Genomic DNA, 21,855 nt, shown 5'->3' on the forward strand with positions numbered 1-21,855 from the left:
ATATATATATGCCACCGTTATGAGCCGTTAAGAATGTGCTAGTGGCCAAAGTATTTGAGATTGGCCTATAAACACCGTAACCTTACGGAGAAAATAAATAACAGTGTTTATTTAAATTTATCCTGTGATCAGAATTTGCAGATTATGCCATCAGGAAATATTTTGATATTTTTATTGACTAATCATATAACAACAAAGATATAAAACTCGGTAAAACAACAGTTACTCATAAAATTAATTTTTGGGGGGAGTTGGGGGATTTAATGAACTTTAATACTGTGATCACTTGTTGTCATACATTTGAACATTTTTAGATTATCTTCTTGAAGTTTGTGATACTATCCTATAGATTAGTCTACTCTTGGGTACTTAAGATGTAACAGGCAAACCAATGATAGCTGATTAGCAGGAATGTGTAATTTTCATAGCCTTAATTTGCTTCTTCTGTAATTCTCTGATTACAATGATATACATGTTTGCAGTAAATATATACATTTCGTCTTCTCTACTCGTGCACGTACATCGACTAGAAATCTAGCAGGATGAGTCTCTTCTAAAGAAAATTGAATTCAATGACAAAGGCGTTTAATTTGATTAAGATTTATAATGATCAGCACACGAGAAGATATTAATTTTGCAAACTCATATTAATAATAAAAATTGTGGATATTGGTTTACGTATAAGATAAATCTGTCCAAATCTTCTAGTTATCCTTAGATCTATGTGTACGGTATATTGTTTTATCTATATACTATTATCTTTATATCATTTTACATGTGCATACATGTTTGACAACCAAGATGCACCGTCCCCTTACATTAAGCTTTGTACGGTGTCCAGCGGATCCTTCAGATAACAAGCAAGCCAACTCATGTTAGGCCTATACCGTTGGTCAACCTTAATGCATTAAGATCTTTTATTGTCCATCCAGCTGATTTTCTATTGTTATTGAAGGTATTTTAATTAAGCGTGGTAGTACTAGTATTTTACGTCAGATATTAATCATAAAGGATAGTCATAAAGGGATGATCAATGAGAAAAAAAATGTACCGGTATAAAAGAATCCGGGGTTAAATATCGCAAAGAGGTGGGGGGGGGGGTAAGACAGAGGGGCGGTCCAGTGCATGTCATCATGCTTCTCTGAACCCCCAGCATTATTTTACTTGCGATATCAAACTATTGGCCGCATGTTGCTCCATACTGTTCATCCATTTCGTGTTTAATTTTCCATTTCCCGACATAGTAGACGTGTATGCCGTTGTCCAGATCGTTTTATAATTTCCCAGGACACAACATTCCTGCCTATGTATAAAAAGAGTGCAATTAATAGAAATTTATCAACACCAATTTGAAAATAAAGCGAACGTAGTTGATACTTAGTGTCATTTTAACGATCTGGGGGATTATGAATGCGCATTGTTAACAATCCCTAAATTGGTAATACTAATACCAGTTAAGATACTCAGGGTAATACCCAAATGATCGCTTATTCATCAGACTGCGATAAGTAAATGGATTATAGTTTTTACATTTCATTTTCAATTAAGTAATCCGGTGCATGCATAATTCCCGAGTAACTTTGTTATGTGCATGGCCTGTCACAATGGAAATGTTGGAAGCATTAAACAGGTGAATTTATCATGGCAGAAGTTATTCAATCACACGTGAGAAAAATTTCATTTTCCTCTGATATTTCGGATCTTCCTCCAACCGATGACATCGATGAAAGAATTGCGAAAATTAAGGAGGCTATTCAAAAGTCGGAAATTAAACGACAAATTCGGCAGGATAATTTTCGGATACGATTCGAAAAGTGCGTGGAAAGGATTGATAATCTAGAGGAAAAACAGGTGGAACGATTGGAAAAGGAGGGAATCATAATATCTTTGGAAAAAGTAAAAGCAGAAGCGTCCATCTTGGTCCAAAAGCAAAAGGAAATCGACAGTAAACGGAGTCGAAAAGTTTACGAACGACAAATTCGTGAAATACAAACACCACAAAATAATGAGAGTCCTTCACAAACAGAGGTTAATGAATGGCCTCAGAATGCAACGGAGGAAAATGTTGGCAAATCAAAGAATGTAAAAACCGCGGAAACTATCGAGAGTGAAAAGTTTGTGTCTAGTGTCACAGAGGAACTTGCAAAATTGAACTTACTCGCCAAACCTAAGAAAACTAAATCTGTAGCAAATAAAAAAGACGCGAAAAACAAAGAATCGAAGGTCCTACCGGACCTCAAAGATGAAAAACCGCTTCGTGTCGGCGGACGGCGAGGGTCACTACAGCAAGACGCGACGGACATGGCCAAAATTCTCCAGAGAAGAGGATCGCTTACCATGCCATCGCCATTAAATGGCAACGGGGGCGGACGAAGAAAGTCCATTACGATGGAAACCCCAGACAAAAAGTACTTAGAACGGCGGCGTTCTTCGCTCCGGACGCCTCCCGAGTGGCTGCAAAAGACGCCAGCAACCGTGCCCGTAAATACGAAAAACCAACCTGGAAAGGAGAAGAAAAAGCGTCGATAATTCACATTTTACAACAATATGCTTTATCAGCAATTTGATTTGCGTTTTGCAATATTAATCGTGGACCAAAGGATGATAGCTCATAAGTGTTTGAATGGATACTGTATACAGGGTTATTTTCGCCCCGAGTTAATTTCGCCCTTTTTCACTTACAAACGTTTTTGCCCCGTCTTAGATACGCTTGTGTACTAAAGAGAAAAGTTTGAACTTTGAAATTCACACAGGTTTTAATTCGCCCGCTGACAACGAGGTCGAAAGGGGCAAAAAATAAAACGGGTGCGAACATTTCACTGTATAAAGTAGGTAATAACTAAGGACAGTTATCACAATTCACTTCAAAAGTGCACCGCCATTCTAATAGTTGTGTATAGTGTATTTGTCATACATGAAGTTTCCATTATGAAAGTGTTTATGACTTATATTAAGTTACATTCTCATTAAAAATTGAAAATTTGTTAAAAATTTTTGTACTTAAAGAGAAAAATGAAAAATATTTGGAAAAAAAAATAAATGCTAGAGTTGTCCCGCTTGGTACATGTACTTGCAAAGATAAAGTTTGTGTTTACCTGGTATGCATTTGAGCATCACTTAATGAGCATGCGTGGGTCTAGAAATTATATCCAGGGGAAGTTCGAAGAGATAATTTTGTTTTTAAGGAGAGGGGGGTCCAAAGCTTATTTTCGGTAATATTATTATATAAATTTTAAAATTCAAATTTCCCGAGGGAAGGGGGTACTCTAGATCCACACATGATGAGTACTGTTGATTTATCTAAATTCGAGGGAAGGGGATATTTTTCGTGCATTGTCAATTTTTTAAAGGGTTTCTTTGCGTGAACTTTCATGAATATGTTCTAATGGAAATAAATAAAGACAGTATTTCATGATTCGATTGAGATGTTAATTCGTCGGTAAAGGCTACCATGGAATCTAGAAAAATAATGTCCGTTCGAGTTTTATTGATTTCGAACTGTACATATATCATATCTCTACTTTTCAAATAGCGCTGGAATTATGAAATTCGGTGTATAACTGAAGCGAATAAAACAATTTTGATTGATATAAATAACTTCATCGAATATGTCTTTCAAAATTATTATGAGGCTGATATAAGCCATGAGCAGGAGACTGTATGTAGGCAAACAAATGAACTTTTGCACTAAATTTTTCTTAAGTTGTCTGTACTTCATAAAAAAACAAGGGCCACAAATCGCTCACCTGAACAATAGTCCTTGTATCATTTTATTTCGAAAGGGTTTATTATGAAGTGAACTCTGAATAAATATGATTGTAAAACTCATATATTTCAAGATTTTGCCATATATAAAACAATACATAAGACGAAGAAACAATTTTATCTTTGGCATGTTTTTATTCATAGTTATTTTACACATCAAATGAGATTGAATTTTATGCTCTAAATTACCCATTTGGAGTAAAAAAAAAATCCCATTTCACTGAAAAAATTGAAAAATATTCCTTAGATAATTAAAAGATGATATTGGCATCTGTTTTGTATTTCAATCATTAAAAGCTTCTTTATCGATTCATCAAATAAAAATATTGCAGGTGTGATGAGGACATTAGGCATGTTAGAAGATTTTGCTTTCTCATCGATCATCTGTCTTATAGACTAAACTAAAAAAACATGGAAAGTCTATATATCGTTGAGAAAGTCTATCAATGATTCCTACTTTTTTTCCATAACCATTTTTTATCTTTTGTTCCTTTATCTTTCCTAACTGTGTGTTTGTGAATCAAAACTTCGTAAAAACTAAGATCCACACCTTTTTGAAGTTGTTTGAATTTATGATCTTTGATCCCGATCACTTGGATCCCGATATGTGAGTAATTGATGTCGGGATCGAAATTCCAAAAAAAAAACTTCAAAAAACTAGTCGATAAACATACACATGTATTTCCAGATAATTTAACTATGATAAACTTATCATGGAAATTTCTTTTTTTTTTTTTTTTGAATACTTCTTTTAATAAAAAATAATTTAAACAATTTAGAATCTGCACTATCTTAGAATGATTGCATAGTAATCTCACAAACTGTAGCATTGTAATTCTTAAAAAGAAGAGTTTAAAAACATTTTCCCATTATATAAGTCTATGTTAAACTTTGAACATATTTTGGAGCCGTACGTAGTATTAGTCCGGGGATCACGGTTTTCACAATTTAGAGTCTGCACTATCTTAGGGTACTTGTATAGTAATCTCACTAATTTTAGCACTGTAGTCCCTGAGAATACATTTTTAAAAACATTTTTCCCCATATATTTCTATGTTAAATTTGTCTTTTTTAATCAACTTTGAACCCCTCTTGGGACCCCAGTATTGACCCGGGGATCGCGATTTTTACAATTTAGAATCTTCACTATATATACAAGCTTTGGTGTAAATATTGGCTTATCTGGTGCAGTGGTTCTTAAGAAGAAGATTTTTTAGGACACCCACCCAATTTTCGCAGTTTTGCAATTATCTCCCTTTTAAAAAGGGTTGTGTCCTTTATTTTAACAATTTAGAATCCCCTTCCCATAAGGATGCTTTGTACAAAGTTTGGTTAAATTTGGCTCAGTGGTTCTAGAGAAGAAGTCAAAAATGTGAAAAGTTTACAGACGGACGAACAGACGGACGGACGACGGACAACAGGTGATCAAAAAAGCTCACTTGAACCTTCGATTCAGGTGGGCTAATAAAAACATCATCTTTTAAATATATGTAGGGTAATTTATGAAAATTTTGACATTTTTAAGAAAGGGAAAGCTTATGCAACTTTTCCGAAGAGGTTAGTAAGAAAATAACATTGGAAACTTTTCACAGTGACGTGTTAAAAACCAATTCTGTCGGTTCTGTTTAACATGAAGAAACCAGAATCAGAGAGTTTGATATACATGTACTCTCAGTGTTAAACCTTACAAGTATTTGGAAAATTTAAAACATTTTATTCAGAAATCTTTCACTTGAAACCAAACCGTTATTATTAAAGAATTGGGTGACTGAAACATTTGTAGAGCTGCACAAGAGTTTTTCCAATTTTATAATCAATATGATAATTGGTTTAACTTAAATGTAGAATATTTAATTGATACAGTCATTTGTTTATAAATATACTTGGGAGAAATGTCATTAGGATGATGACATCTTAAGTACAGAAAGGTCAAATTAAATGTCCTCTTTTTAACCCGGAGGAAGGAACATTGGTGCGTCTTTTTCTTTCTTTTATTTTGTTTTTAAATTGAGTTTCTTCTGTATAGACTTCAATCATATATCAAATTCTGAAGAATTAAATATATGTGTATAATATCTTGCCTTCTACTAGGCAATTAGCATTATTTTTTTAATACCGATCCTTGCAACTAGCAAAGTATAGAAAAATGCACCAAAATACTGTTCAACAACGTACATTTATATAACGCCAATACAGTCATTTGTTTATAAATATACTTGGGAGAAATGTCATTAGGATGATGACATCTTAAGTACAGAAAGGTCAAATTAAATGTCCTCTTTTTAACCCGGAGGAAGGAACATTGGTGCGTCTTTTTCTTTCTTTTATTTTGTTTTTAAATTGAGTTTCTTCTGTATAGACTTCAATCATATATCAAATTCTGAAGAATTAAATATATGTGTATAATATCTTGCCTTCTACTAGGCAATTAGCATTATTTTTTAATACCGATCCTTGCAACTAGCAAAGTATAGAAAAATGCATAAAATACTGTTCAACAACGTACATTTATATAACGCCATTACATACACAAGGACGATTTATAGCTCTATTGTACATAAAACAGACCCTGCATGGCAAGATCAGCATCTATAGACGAAATGTCAAATTAATTCGAAATAACATCAGAGTGCACTGCCAAGTTTAGGATAAAGGATATACATATCAATTTATTCTTCTGACCTAGCGTAAAACAATACGACAGTTTGATGTTATCTAAAACACAATCATCGGGTCATTAGTCGGCGATATCCTGCCAAGTACGTGATACACCATTTTCCGGTAGGTGAGTTTCCTTATCAGGATTTCCAAAACAATGCGTTTGTTTTGGCGATTAGATATACAATATTATTACGGTTAAACTGGGTCAATAGTTTTTCATAACATTTTTTTAAACGACGGCTTAATTAAAACAATGCAAGCAACGTGGTTGCGCCAATTTATTAGTAATTTGAAACACAATTGGTTTCAGCTGGCTTGTCACTCGTGATATCATAATCGTTAAGACAAATGTAACTAAATAATCTATGAAAAATATGTTCCAAAAAACATTCTTGACGCTCAGTAATAACAATAGTAATGTTAACTCGAATATTTTAGAATAACCAGCAAGCACTATTTTAAAAAATACGAATTTGTGAAAATATACTTAAAAATCACGGGAAAATACATATTGAAATCACGTCGTACACAATGAAACACACTCTCTCTCTCTCTCTCTCTCTCTCTCTCTCTCTCTCTCTCTCTCTCTCTCTCTCTCTCTCTCTCTTATGCAGCCAGTGCAAGTGGAATGAGGAAAAAGAAAGTGATAGCCGATGTTGACCCTAGAAAAAAGAGAAAAAAGAAGTAGTCCAGAACCCTAGCAGCCACTTTCCACGTAATGTATAGGGTGTCATCCCGGTTCTTAAGTTCGTCATCGTCATCATCTTCCTCCTCTTCATCATCAGGATTTATCTCTTTGAGAGTGTCTTCGGGACAGCACAACTTTTTGCATTTATCACATTTGATGAATGCAATGATGTGGCGCAGGTATTTCGGGACTTCTGACTCCTCGTGCTGGTGATGAACTCGGAGAACAAAGATGGTCACAATGGTGGACACAGCACTCAGACACAACATCAGGGTCAGGAAGTAACAGAGCATGGACATAGGCTCTGACGCTTTCGGAAGGTTATCAGCGACCATTGAAAGGAAGACAGCAAACGTCAGAAAGGCCGTTATGGCGTATCCGACGCGTTCACCCGAGTCTGCTGGCAGCAGAAACACCAGCCCATTCAGGAGACTGAGGATAAGGATAGGGATGATCATGTTGACTATAAAGTAACCGGGTTTCCTCTCCAGGTTCAGAACAAAGTTGATATAGACAGAGTTGTCTTTCACTTCTTTAGCAACCAATGTGCTGCCAATGGTCCACTCCACGTTTTCTTGATAGTGAGTCAAGTCAACAGACATGTCAGGGGTGATGAAATCGATCTAAATTGAACCCCAAAAAACATCCTTAATGCAATGTATTATTATATACATAAAAACGAAAAACTGCTATAAACGGCACGCCCCTATCAAATTGGTTTGTGTTCGTTATACCGCACAATTTTACTTGTTTGATTTATCTAGCATATAAAAAACAAGGAAAGAAATAAAGCACAAACCTGGTCTATGGTATAGCCCCACGGATTGAAAGTAATGTTACAGGACTGTTTGTCAAAGGGGTAGTAGGTAATGTCAATGGAACACGCTGTCTTTGATACAATTCCCACCTGCCACTCATGGTTGCCGTCGTTATCTATACGGATCCGGTAACTCTTGTCTCCGAGTTCCTTGAGAGATTCCACTGAGTTGGAGAGGACAATGGTGGGCTTCCACAACTGGTCCTGAGGGAGAAGCATCCTCAACATATTACTCTCGGTGATTGTCCACCTCAAAAGTTCGTTTTCCCACTTTGCTGTCAAATACGCCACCATCTCGATTTCTCCCGCCACTTCATTGAAGTCCGTAATGGCGATGAGGAAAAAAGATAACTCCACTGTGATGTTGTCATTCTGGTTGGTGCGAGGGAAGACTTTCTTGTTGTACGTACTATACGGGGCCTGTCCCAGCCAAGTTTTGAAATCAGAAGGACCTGGATTAGTTTGGCCGTTCACAGCAGGCAACAGGCAAAAGATGCTGATTACGGTTCCTGCAAACACTAACCCCAGCATCTTGCTTCACTGTTTTCCTTTAATGCTTTTCTTCTTTATTCCAACGACGTCCGGAATTATGGTTCTATTTGCCCATGCGCCATTTAAACGTTTTAATTAGATAATGAACCCAGAGGCCATTTAAAAAAGAACAATCGGGACAATCTCAAATAAATTAAATGTCCTCTATTTATGCCCAATGAACATGAAAAAAACTTCAGTTTGTCTGACGTAGAATATCTTCTTTTCACAAAACGTTTAAACATAATTTTTTTTTTAGATAATATAAAATTAAGTTAAATATTTGATATAAGATTAGAATTCCAAAATAAATCATAACATACAATCCTCTGCGTTGTTTAATTAATATATATCTAAAATATGAGAATGTTTGAATTTTTAAAACTTGAAAGAAAATGTTGATTTGGTTGCTTTTGAAACCATTTTCAATTGTATGATGAGTCCTTACTGATGACCAAATTACTAGCACATTTGAAACTGATTTCTCTGAAACTAATATTTACATTTTTTAGTGTCTTTGTATGTGATAGCAGTACGAATCGATTTTGTATTTACAGTCCAATAAATTCAAATGGCGTATCATTGGAGCACAAGCGGGTTTGCAATATTAAAAGAACTAGAAATCACAAAAACAGTCAGTGTACCGATATTTAAAATTTTTATAAATATAAGTAATAAGGAATCATTCTTTGAATACCATTTCGGTCGGAGCGTGGTCAAACCTATAATGAATTCGAAGCCCTTCGGTATTTCAAGATTTGATGTAACGTTAACTTATGCGTTTCTGTTCCATTCAAAACATTAAAAACATATACATGTATAAAGTATACATGTATAAAGTCAAAATTGAAATTTCTATGTTCATTTTTTAAAATATGAAATCTACATTCCCCTCTCCGGTCTCCAGTGCGAAGCCCCGTGGTATTCTGATAAAGTATTCTATAATGTACTCAACACTGGTGTACTACAGACTCTAAGTAATGGGTGTCCACCTGTTCGATTTTTCTGTAATGTACCGGCCGCGGTATTCGGAACACTTAACAATTTCTTTTGATACTAGTATAAGGAAAAGTTTCGAAATATTCCGAATAAAATCATGAATATTTATTGAAGTCCTTTTTAATTAACTGTACAAATTCATCTATTATCGTATAATATAAATTGGCTACGTCACAATACAGTTTGATTTGGTTTACACGTATTTGGTTTTAATTTGTTTGGTACATGAAGAACGAAAATAATATTATTTGAACTTTTTTTTTTTGTAATTTATTTTTGTATCGCTTCATCCGGTAGTAAAACAGTTAGATTATACCATCGAGGGGGTCAGCAAGATTCCAGTGCCCAAAGAGCAAGCCTATTTCTCTCGGCTTCGCCTTGGGAAATAGTTTTGCTCTTTTGGAACTTGGGTGTTGTTGACTCCTTCAATGGTATATACATGTACATTTTAAAACTTTATATTGTAACCACAGACATCCGACGAGAAAATGTTTCTTTTTATAACACGATTAAAAGATATTTATTTTTTTTTTTAACGCCAGACACCTGTTATAGTTACACATGACTTATTCAAAGTTATTTCGGCTAAGTTTATGGCAATTGAATTTAGAAAAAACATAGCGTGGAAATTTGACTGTGCTTAATATCTTATTTTCCCAAAGCCCTTTTTTTGGCTGTAAAATAAAACCAACTTTTATAACCATTATTATTTAATACGTTTCACATTTTTAATTAATCATTTTTTGTAGATCATATTTATATCAAATTATTTTCATATTATATCGAAGATAAAAACGAATGTATTTATCAAGGTAATTAATCAATCTTCATTGCCATTCTGTATGATGGGCAAGTTTAATAGCAACAACAGCTTATAAAAGTAAGTGTTAATGGCGAATGTACTTTAAGTGTATATGGTGTGTTGGTGTGTGTAATTATTTCTTATCTGAATTAATTTCATACTCATATGCATGTGTATTCACAATTTTCGGAGATTTGTTTATGAAAATGATTTGAATGCAAGCTGTGTCATTACAGATCCCTTCAAAATTGAATGGAAAGTAAGCCGGGTTCATAATTTTATTAAACATTAAACATTCATTAAAAATAACCCCAAAAATGTGGCGTCTGTAGAAAGTTTAAAATTTTCAAATTATAATGTTAATTCGATGTTTCCGTCGCAAGAGGTACCAAGAAGAATGCAGCAATAACACAGGTACCGAGAACGAACAGCCCAAAAAAGAACATGTCCAGTGTCTTCCCAACTTTTCGCCACGTGATATGAAGTGTGTCGTCCTCTTCTTCTTTCGTTTCCTCAGAAGACGTCTCCGACTTATTGTCATCAAAACCCTTCTTGACCGGAAGTGCGTTTTCGTCAAAATCGTCATCATCGGAGTCGTCGTCGGCACCGACCGAGTTTTTACTCTTTTTAGAAGAGCAACACCACTTCTTGAACTTTTCAAAATTCAGGAAAGAAACCACGTGTCTGAGCCACTTCGGGACAACTGTGTCCTCGTCTTGGTGATAAACTCTGAGCGTCATGATCGTAATAACACAGGACAGGGCACTCAAAACCAACATCAGCGTCAGAAAGTAGCACAGGAGGGACATGGGCTCGGCAGCCCGCGGTAAGTTCGCAGACACCATAGTCAGAAACACGGCAAAAGTAAGGAAAGCTGTAATCGCGAACCCGACCCTTTCCCCGGAGTCCACAGGCAATATAAAAACCATGCCGTTGAGAAGCCCGAGAATTAGAATAGGGATTACGATATTGATAACAAAGTAGCCAGGCCGCCTCTTCATAACGATTGTAAAATGTAAGAAAGACGTGCTGCTGACGGATTTTGTTTCGATTGTAGAATTGGAAAGTTCCCATTGGACGTTCTCCATGTAATGCGTCAGGTCGATTGATTCTTGATTAGACGTCAGGTAAATCTAAGACAAAAATAACCAAATAAGGGAAGAATGTCTTAGTTTTCGTCGTTCGTTTACAAGCATTACGACTCTCAAATGTTCCATACAAACATATACAAACTACTGTTAAGATAAGAAAGATGAAAGATGCAATTCCTATAAAGCTACATGTAATAACTGATTTACATGTATCTATGTAATCTAGTAGAATTATTACATGTAAAAATACTTCTTGAGTATATCTCAAAAGTTATTATTGCGCAGAAATTTCTAGATTTACAGTATAATGACATATTACCTGGTTATCAGTGAATCCCCATGGATTCAGGGTGACTTTACAGGTTTGTATGTCAAAGGGATAGTACGATACATCTACAGCACACGCCGTCTTTGCCACAATTCCTACTGTCCACTCACAGTCTCCATTGTTCTCAATTCGCACCGGGTAACTAGGATGACCAACCTCAAAAAGCGAGGTCACGGAGTTGGCAACTACCAAAGATGGAAGCCAGAAATTGTCCTGCGGTAAAGTGATCCCAGGGATGTCGGTAGAGTTCCACGTCAAGAGCTCGGTATTCCAGTTAACCTTCATATAACCCACTGTATCCATCTGTCCGGAAATCTCGTCAAAGCCCGTAATGGCGATGAGATAATACTTGATGGTGACTGTAACATTTTCAGTCTGAATAAGTCGAGGGAAAATACGTCTATTATAGGACTTGAAGGGTTCGGCTTTTAGCCACGTTCTGAATTTCTCCGGGGTGTTGGCGGAAACAAAGCAAAGAAAACTCACGGCAATTAGGACAGAAAGCCATTTGTCCGCCATGCTGTAATACACTTATGTTCAAGATGTCGGCATAATTAAGGATTTGCTTACGAACGACCAGTGGCTCAATGTTTTGGCAAATGAGCTCTTTAGTTTGTCATTTAATCAAGTGTTCATCTTGATATAAAGGCGTTCAGATTCAACCAGATAGGTTTGAGATTTTAAAACCTCTTTGGTCATGCGATGGGCATTGTGTAAGGAACAATGAGATCTCGAAGACCCCAATAATTAATTAGCTAGTTAGTTAAATGATTAAACATATACATACTTCTTTTAAAATCTCTCCCAGTTGCGAAAGACGAAATATATCAGTAGATGTTGTATATAGTGAATTATCTGTTGATTCTACCAATTTCCGTAATAGTTTTGACTTCTACTTCTTAAAAAAAGATTATTTGAAGTCTTCCTTGTCCCAGATTAAACATTATTTAACATACTTCACGAGATTATCATGTGTATGATAGGTAGACCGTCAAAATTGATACATGTTCTAATCTTTAAACCTACATGCAATATTTTAACTTTTCATATATTGGGAACGCAGATTTACTTGCGTGAATTTTAAACATGTGAGATTCAACCCCACAATACTTATGTATAGCAAAAATTCATCAATCAATTTTCTAAGACGAAGAAAGTTATCATATATTGGTTATTATTCTCTAATATCTTCAAAAGAACGAATTTGCATTGAAGTATCATACATGTATACCGTTTGTGGTTTTTATATTGATTTTTTTAATGTAGGTTTTGTTTGTTTAACAACAATAAACGATCAGGGATTTGATTTTTGAAGGCCTACTCTCTCCACTCTAAAGTGTACGAATCACACTTGACAAATAGAGGAAAATGGATGCTCAACGAATTAACCATAATATTTACCTAACATTTTAGTCATATATATCATATTAAATTTAGAAAATATTGTAATTAGTTTAAAAATTACTATTGTCTTATTTCCTTGTACAGAGCTCTTCTTGTTAAGGAGTTCAGTTTGGTCTAAAAATGGTCACGGTCATCCAGCAGATTTAAAGCACTCGAGAGTAATACACTGTCCTTAGTCTAAAGGTCTAGTGTTTCACATGGTCATCGAAAGATTGCTGCAAATATTATTGCATTTTGGATTTTGGACTTGCTAAAAAGCAAGTTACAAATTAAACAACTTTAACAATGGCGTGATGATATTTCTTAACTGTGAATACACGCCTCATTCGATGTCTTCTTTTATCGATTGATTTACTGAATTGACATTATGATTGGAGGACAGCCCTGTTTTTTGCATATTCGTAAGATTTGTAAGAGTAAAATCACTCTGATTTTATGATTATAATATTTATTAATATGACAGAAAATACATCAGGTGAATTAAATATCGCTTTTTAAAATGTGTGTGGATGAAATAAAAAATACAATTTTAACATATGTACAAATTGAAATCAGTAATACATATATAGACCTGCTTCACATTCTGGACGTAGCAAGGGGAGTAAGGAAGGCCACTGAAGCCATGACAATCATGAAAAGGAACGTACAAATACACACGACATCGATGGCGGCGCCTACTTCAGACCATTCCATCTCTTCTTCTTCATCAGATTCGCTGTCGCTCGAAAAGTCATCATCGCTTACATCTTCAATTTCCTCCATCTTTGTCGGAGAAACTCTGTTCTTCGGCAATGTTTGTTCTTTCAGTTTGGCCCACCTTCCTTTGGAATTGTCCGTGTCGACCTTTATAACTCTGTTCCTTGGCGTTGGTGGTCTTTTAGTGGCCGTTTCTTCTTCAGCTTCGTCCTTTTCCTTCTTCTTTGAGCAGCAGCAACGACAGTAAGCAATGCCAATTGCTCGTATTACCCACCTCGGCACAGGGTCCTCGGTGTCGCGGATATAAGCACGAAGGGACATTATAGTCACGAAGCATATGAATGCACTGATCATTAACATGGTTATCATGAAGTAGGCAAAGATAGACATCGGGCTCGATGTTTTCGGAAGGTTGTCTGAAACGATAGTAACATATACGGCGAAAGTCAGAAAAGCTGTGACAGAGTAACCGACCCGCTCACCGGAATCTGCAGGGAGGATGAAAACTACCACGTTCAGCAGAGAAAGAAGTTCAATTGGTAGTACGAGGTATATAAGAAAGAAATTAGGCTTTCTTGCCAACTGTAACGTGTATTTGGCAAAACTAGAATTACCAATAACCTCATGAGAGACAGCGGAAGACTTGATTTCCCATATATCGCTTCCTTGAAACTTGGATGTATCTACCTGATTTGATGTCAGGTTAAAGTCGATTTCCTCAGGGTGGTATCCCCACGGCGTGAAATCGACGGTACACTGTTGGATGTCCCAGGGATAGTTGGATACATCCACATTGCAAGCAGTCCGTGTCACAATTCCCGGGAACCACTCCATATCTGCCTTGGCTCCGGAGTCTAGTACATGAATCCGCACATAATAGTTAGGATCTCCTATAGCATTCAAAGCGGTTACGGAATTGAAAACCGTAATTGGGGGTTTCCAGACTTCATCCTGGGGTATAAGGACATTTGAGAATGAATAACTCGGAGGAGTCGAAGCAGCAGCAACCTCGTAATCGTTAAGGACAATATCATCTGTCCACTTAATACTGAGGGTCCCGACTAGTTCAAGGTGACCTGCCACTTCATCAAAATCACTCAGGGATATAATGCTCAATTTCATGTCCACATAGACCGTAGTAGATAAATCGTCCCTAGGAAATATTTCCTTGGAGTAGTTGGACGAACTGATGTTGGTGAAGGTATCATTGATCCAAGTCCACACGTGGTCGGCCGTGAGACAATGGCCACCAGTAACAAGAGAGGCAAGGATGAAGACTTGTAGAAGAGCGCTCATATCCGACACTTTCGGTACACGCTGTATGACGACTAATATTGAAAAATAAGAAACGTGTTCATGTATCGTAAATCATTATAATTCAACTTTTATACAATGAAAGCGTTGAAAACATACGATATACTTTCTTTTGTGTATGATAAGCAATTGTTTTTTTAAATATCTTTGAAACGGTCTTTGGTTTCTTTTTTCATGTGCATTTTTCCTGATATAGAATAGCAGTAGAGCAAAAACGATTCATAATTGTGTGTGTGCGTGTGTTTTTTAATTTTTATTTCATTTTGTATAGCCTATAAGTATTTACAAAGTGAATTAAACATTCTACGTAATAGTTAACTATTTGTGTAGATGATCATTCATTTTTTTCTTATCTTCAATCGTCAGAGATAAAAAAAAATTGAAATAATTACATTACATATTTATATATATATTAGATTATGATAGAATGTTTTAATCTGCAGATTCAGAGGAAGGCAAAGGGATCGGATCTCACTGCCCCTAAAAAATTTAAATTTCTTAAATTCGCATTGGCATTAATAAATAATTCTTGATCCGCAATGATTTGAGTTGAAATGCGACGTCTTTAAAGGTAGAATCTCAATCTCTCTCTCTCTCTCTCTCTCTCTCTCTCTCTCTCTCTCTCTCTCTCTCTCTCTCTCTCTCTCTCTGTACATAGTCTGATGTTACTCTCATAATTGATACGACATGTCGGTTTCAATACTCTCTCTCTCTCGTTGCTGTACAAATTCAAATAAAAAAATATCTCCACAACAAGAAATAACAAGATCAACTTTAATACCATTGATAACGAAGTAATCAGTTCACATACTGTATATATACAAGCTGCAGTCTTCATGCATAGGGAAAAAAAATAACAGAATTTGAAAATACAGTTATAAAAACATACAATACACACATGTACAGGAGTCATACATTCTCATATACAAGCAATAGCCAAAAAAATTACATTTATGCAATAGACGTATCAAGCTTCATGAACAGAGGAACTAAGAAGTACCCCGACACAGCAAGAGTTCCGGAAGCAAACAACAAGAAGAAAATTTTGTCCAGCGTTTTACCGACCACCAACCACGAGACACCGAATCTGTACTTCTCAATGTCATCTTCATCATCATCATCTTCATCAGTGACTTCGCCGGCAGCCGCTGGATCCCTCCCATCGTCTTCCAGCGGTGTTTTTTCGAACGTCTGATGACGCCGCAATCCCATCCGACGGTAGCGCTTACGGCAGACACGGCACGTGATAAAAGCAACAATATACACAAGTATGGTGGGTATCTTTTCGTTGGGGTCGTAGATGGAGACCTGGATCGTAAATATGGCGATTAGAGTAGTGACGCTACTCACGGACAACATGGCGGCCACGTAGTAACTCATTATCGATAGAGGGCTAGATACCGGAAGTTCTGAGGAAAGAATGGTCAAATACACAGCGAACGTGAGGAAAACATTGGTTGCAAAGCCAACTCGCTCACCGGAGTCAATAGGAAGAACAAAGCAGAGACTGTTCAACATCCCTAACAAGATGACTGGGACCATCATGTTGACGATGAAAAATACAGGTCTACGTTTGAGTGTCAAGTGGTAACTGATGATGGAGCGATTTGCGGCCACTGAAAGTTCTTGCGTCGACTCAAGTACGGCCCACTCTTCATTTTCAATGAAATCTTCCAGATTGATATTCTCTTCGTCCGTAATAATGGATACTTCACTGTTTGAATAACCCCAGGGAGTGAACGAAATCGTGCAATATTGAGTGTCAAAAGGATAGTCAGTTGCCACCACTGTACAGCCAGTTTTGGTCACCACGCCAATCTCCCACTGAATGTAACCATTGGTGAGGGTAACGGTCACTTCGTAGCCAGAATGTCCGACAGGAGTTAGCGATTCCACGGAGTTGAACACGGTAATTGGCGGGAGCCAGATGTCATCCTGTGCAATGTTTATTGCTTCCAGAACGTGTCTTTGTGGTACGTATTTTTCAATGACGAAGTTGTCAAACCAGGCCATTTTCAGACGGCCTATCACGCTAAGCGTTCCTCCGACTTCATCAAACTCTGGAATCGAATATAAAGCGAATTTCATGTTGACTTTGATCGTAGCGAGCTGGTCTTCATGGGGGAATACTAAATTGCTGTATTCGTTGTTGTGTGTGAACAAGTCTTCAAAGAGCAACTTTACGTGACCCAAATTAGGTTTCTGTATGGCCTGACAGATAGAACACGTCGGCACTGTTGAATTTGTATTGACCACCGTAACCCAAGCCAGGAGCAAAAGTAATCCACACACAGCTCTGTTCTGTCCCATCTTTATTTTTACGAGCAAAAATATAACTTTTTGTCAATCCTCTTGCTTTACTTCGTAGAGGCCGCCATTACTGGTTCTGATTCTAATTGTTTAAAGTTAAATCCCTCAGAAAACCTTAGATAAAGTTTGAAGACGTCTCGAACGTGATGTCCAACAGCCAGTTTAACAGATGGCAAGATAAGGTTTAAAATTAATTGTGTTCTGTTGTGTAATTTTTAATTGTAAAGTCATTATTGGGATTTGTCACTAACACCCTTTAAATCTTGGGAAGCAGTTCTTGTCACGAACGATATAAATCAATCTGTCCCAAGCCTCCCTTGGAGACAAAGAACAATAGCGTATATCATTCCAGGCTAAGTAGCTTAATTGCTTCATTTTAAACATTAATTGAGCGATGAATTCAAGATTATGTTAACATCAAGAAAAGGTTCGGTTAAAAAGGACTTTAAAACAAGGAATATAATAAGGTCTCTTTAAAATACCCTGTTCTTGGTTAACCTAGCTACCGATTTAAAAGAACTAGTGTTCTAAATTTTATTTTAGTATATTTTACGTATCGTGATAATTGTTTCAAATCAAAGATGACTGAAATATTTAAAAACAAAGATTATTTCTCCAGAAACTTTATATCAATCAGAGAGAGAGAGAGAGAGAGAGAGAGAGAGAGAGAGAGAGAGTTTAAAATTGAAAATTTATTTTTATATAAGTAAAAGAGGAAGCAAGTCATACCGTATAGTATCGCACTATATTTCGCATTTTGTATTTTCTATAATCTCAATTGTCAAATACTATTATATTCGTAAATTGTAGATAAATTATGACTTAGAAATGTTTACACATATTTTTTTCAATAAATCTTTACATAAGAAAAATGATAAATTCGCAATGTTAAGTGTGTATTATCTACTATAATTATATTTATATTACTTCATTTTATTAACTTTATTTTGTAAAAATATAAATGTATAATGTATCTTCATTTTTTGTTACATTATTACCTATCCAGGGGGCTCCAGGCAACCCAGGTGAGGTATATAATGAGGACCTCTACGGAGGTATTGCCTCAAACAAATTTGTATGTAATTTCAAATTAAAATATATATATAAGTAAAATGCAAGGAGATTGTGCATCAAATAAATACTATAAAGTTAAGTTTAAATTGATAAATTTTAAACTTTTAATGTAACATATGCACAAATTATAGTTATAAATATTCTGAAATTTGTTGGTACGAAAAAATATAATCTCGAACTTAACAATTTCAAATCTTTTTTACTGTAAAGTTTAGGGGGGACCTAGACACGATTTGAGATCACACTTTTTTTTCATTTTCTGCTAATGATTTTTTTGTGCATTTTTTTTTTAATTTTGACCAACATTTAAATGAGAAAAAAAATCTACAATCAGTTACAGAAATAAGATTTCATTATTGTGTAAGCAAAGTCGAGTATCACATGTATTTCTGGTGTCTTTCCGTTTTGCCCACATTTGATAATTTGACTCGTGGCCTACAAAATAAACTGATTCAATGGCATTCGATGTGTTCATAAATAAAATGATCATCAAAATAAAGCAACTTACATTTGAATGAAACATATGAAAATAATGAAAAGACTGGGTTTTTTTTATAAAGCAAAGAATTCTTCCTTGTAGGTTGATATTTAACTTCCAAATTTGAACAAACAATAAAAATACCCATATTTCAAATTCTAGACATTAAAATTTGGAAAACAAAATTTGTAAATGTTTACCTGTTCTTACACCTAATGACATCTTGTAAGTCGACCTGACCTTTATTCTGTAACATCCCCACCTCTATAACGAATTAAAAAAGGAAGAGTTAAAGAGTTTATAGAGTGCGGTGGTCCCGGGGAGAAGGGAGGTGTCCGGACTTTCCTTGGAAAATTAATATTTTTAAATCAACATACACTTACCAAAAACATGGCTTGGACCCCCCCCCCCTCCAAAAAAAATTCTGGATAAGCTCATAACCTGACGTTGTGCTCTATAGCTGACGCACATTTCTAGAATACACAATTTAAAACAAATAGAGTCAGTATATTACATGTAATTGTAAAATGATTGGTATTTTGCAATTGTTTGTTCGGTGGGTGAATAAATATTTTTTACCGAATTGAGATAATGTATAAAGTACTAATATATTATGCATTTAATTACAGAAGTTTTACGGGGTATTAAACACATCAAAATTAATTGTCACTGAATGCATTTCAGAATAGCATTAATTCTTTATGATTGAAATATGGCTTTGTTTATCAGATTTAGCAAAGTAAAGGAGAAATTGTCTAACAGAAAAAAGAGTTGAGGCGTTCATCAATTCAATTGTTTATTAATTCAAAACATCAACAGAAGAAAGTTTTTAAAAAATTCTGGTTCTCATTAAAGAATTTTTTAAGCTCAGAATAAAAATATAAAGTTTTAAATCGTAATGAATCTTATATCGGTTTGAATGATACAAAAATTATATGTTACAATATTGCTTTTGCCATACACTAGAATAAACAAACGGAAAGTAACTGTAATTCATATCTCCTCCTTTCACTCAAATATGGTTAAAATGGATTACACAGCAACTTATTTCTGGATATCTAGGCCGTAACGTTTTGTTCATCATCCAAATTTTAATATTCTGAAACAAGCCACCCATCCTACCTTTAGCATTACAATTTTAATTAATCTTCGGATTTATTTACAACAAAAGTATCTTCAAGTGTAAAAAAAAACACCCAACAATGTATAACACCAGACAGAAACACTGGTTTTGATCAAGTTCATCCGACCCATCTCACATTTTCATATAATTAATATTGTATAACAATTGGCAACAGGAAAAAGAAGGCGAGGACGGTATGTGCTGCGATTGTACCCAAGAAAAAGATAATATCGATAGTTTTTGCAACCATTTTCCATCCAACTCTCGGGACTTCCACGTTGAGAAATGCGATGCGATCTTCGTCCGGACAGATTTCGGCGCCGTCTGCGTCCATGGGTTTCCACTTAATGTTTGGAACGCCAAATTTCGAACTCGTCGGTAGTTCTTCCGGCTGTGGTGATGACTCTTGATTTTGTTGGTTTTCATTTTCTTCGTCCGGAGAAAACCCTAAGTTATCATTTTCCTTTTCTTCAAGCTCGGCTGCTGTTTTCTCTTTCTCAATCTCTTCTTCCTTTGAACAGAATTTACAGCAGATAAAGCCGATACAGAGCGCCATGTAGTTCGGGATTCTTGCCTCTTCATCTTTCATGTAGAGTTTAACGGTAAATACGGATATGCACGACACACTTCCGCTCATTATTACCTGAATAACAATGTATATTGTCAGATAGGACATGGGGTCCGAAGTCCTAGGTAAACTGTCTATGATATACGATAGATAGACAGAAAATGTCAGAAAAGAACCCAATGCGTATCCGACACGACCCTCCTCAATTGGAAGTAAAAAGACAAAAGTGGTCAGAAGCCCTAATAATCCTATAGGTGCCGCCATGTTTATAACAAACCAAAGAGGGATTCTTCGTATCTTCAATGAAAATGTTAGATAAGAGATGTCTTCTCGCTCCCACGATATTATCTCCGTATCCCTCAACTCCCATTGCTCACTTGGAGAGAAAAAGTCCAGTCTCACTTTTGTATCTGTAGCTTTAAGAGTGATTTCCGATTGGATGTGATCCCAAGCTCGGAAAGTCAAGTTACAAGTCTGGGTATCAAAAGGAAAATAAAGCGGATTTGTGGAGCACGAAGAGGACAGAATAACGGCAGGTCGCCACAAATTCTCTCCGGTATTCTGAACCGCGACCAAATCTTCGGATGATCCAAGCACAGCAAGAGAATTGACTGAGTTGACGAGAGCGAGAGGAGGAAACCAGAGATCTGAAATGGGAATCATTGTATCGGTAATGGCGGCTGACATTCCCCCGGGTTGCTCGGCCCATCTGGCAAGTTCATTTTTCCATTCAACTTTCAGAAATCCGACCGTTTTTAACTCCCCTGCAACCTCGTCAAAGTTGTTGATGCCATTTAGATAGTAAGAGAGGGTTACATCAACTGTATGGCTTTGTTTTACTCTCGGAAAACTGTACTTGTTATATTGGTTAAAAATGCTCCTGTAGAACATGATCCAGTCCGAGGCAACATCTCCGTTAACGAAAACAAACGAGGAAAAAATGCACAGAGCTGATAGCAAGAGTGTTTGCTTCATGGCCGGACGTTGTGATGTTTATTAAAGGGTGCCTGTTACGTTCGTTTGAATCAATTATGGTAGGATTTAACTACTTGGCCAAACATCCCAGTATATCGATCAATGCATGACGATGTCAGTGCGGAGTTATTTAATAAAGATCTTTTAAAGCGCTTGTTTATTGTAATTAATCATCGTCTTTAACCATTTATCGCTTCTTTCGACCATGCTTATAACAATACAAACTGAGGA

The 21,855-nt window shown here is 35.9% G+C and overlaps 5 protein-coding genes across 5 annotated transcripts; all 5 read right to left on the reverse strand.

Annotated features, from left to right (window-relative positions):
- Nucleotides 1–6,403: 6,403 nt before the first annotated feature.
- LOC105341461 (neuronal acetylcholine receptor subunit alpha-6) lies at nucleotides 6,404–8,579 on the reverse strand. The gene is made up of 2 exons (XM_011448008.3): nucleotides 7,914–8,579; nucleotides 6,404–7,737 (listed from the first exon to the last, which is right to left on the reverse strand). The coding sequence occupies exons 1-2, from the start codon at nucleotides 8,460–8,462 to the stop codon at nucleotides 7,033–7,035; spliced, it is 1,254 nt and encodes a 417-aa protein (XP_011446310.2). The 5' UTR covers nucleotides 8,463–8,579; the 3' UTR covers nucleotides 6,404–7,032.
- Nucleotides 8,580–10,527: 1,948 nt separating this feature from the next.
- On the reverse strand, nucleotides 10,528–12,314 carry LOC105341462 (acetylcholine receptor subunit alpha). Its single transcript, XM_011448010.4, has 2 exons — nucleotides 11,674–12,314; nucleotides 10,528–11,396 (listed from the first exon to the last, which is right to left on the reverse strand). Exons 1-2 carry the CDS (start codon nucleotides 12,199–12,201, stop codon nucleotides 10,623–10,625), a joined length of 1,302 nt encoding a protein of 433 aa, XP_011446312.1. The 5' UTR covers nucleotides 12,202–12,314; the 3' UTR covers nucleotides 10,528–10,622.
- Nucleotides 12,315–13,662: 1,348 nt separating this feature from the next.
- On the reverse strand, nucleotides 13,663–15,078 carry LOC105341463 (neuronal acetylcholine receptor subunit alpha-6-like). Its single transcript, XM_034456997.2, has one exon. It carries the CDS (start codon nucleotides 15,076–15,078, stop codon nucleotides 13,663–13,665), a length of 1,416 nt encoding a protein of 471 aa, XP_034312888.2.
- A 969-nt stretch (nucleotides 15,079–16,047) lies between these two features.
- Nucleotides 16,048–17,406, reverse strand: LOC105341465 (neuronal acetylcholine receptor subunit alpha-9). Its single transcript, XM_011448014.4, has one exon. It carries the CDS (start codon nucleotides 17,404–17,406, stop codon nucleotides 16,048–16,050), a length of 1,359 nt encoding a protein of 452 aa, XP_011446316.3.
- Nucleotides 17,407–20,229: 2,823 nt separating this feature from the next.
- On the reverse strand, nucleotides 20,230–21,540 carry LOC105341466 (neuronal acetylcholine receptor subunit alpha-6). The gene has a single exon (XM_034456999.2). It carries the CDS (start codon nucleotides 21,538–21,540, stop codon nucleotides 20,230–20,232), a length of 1,311 nt encoding a protein of 436 aa, XP_034312890.2.
- Nucleotides 21,541–21,855: the final 315 nt, after the last annotated feature.

Source organism: Magallana gigas, chromosome 7, assembly GCF_963853765.1.
Source record: "Magallana gigas chromosome 7, xbMagGiga1.1, whole genome shotgun sequence".
NCBI classification, from domain to species: Eukaryota; Metazoa; Mollusca; class Bivalvia; order Ostreida; family Ostreidae; genus Magallana; species Magallana gigas.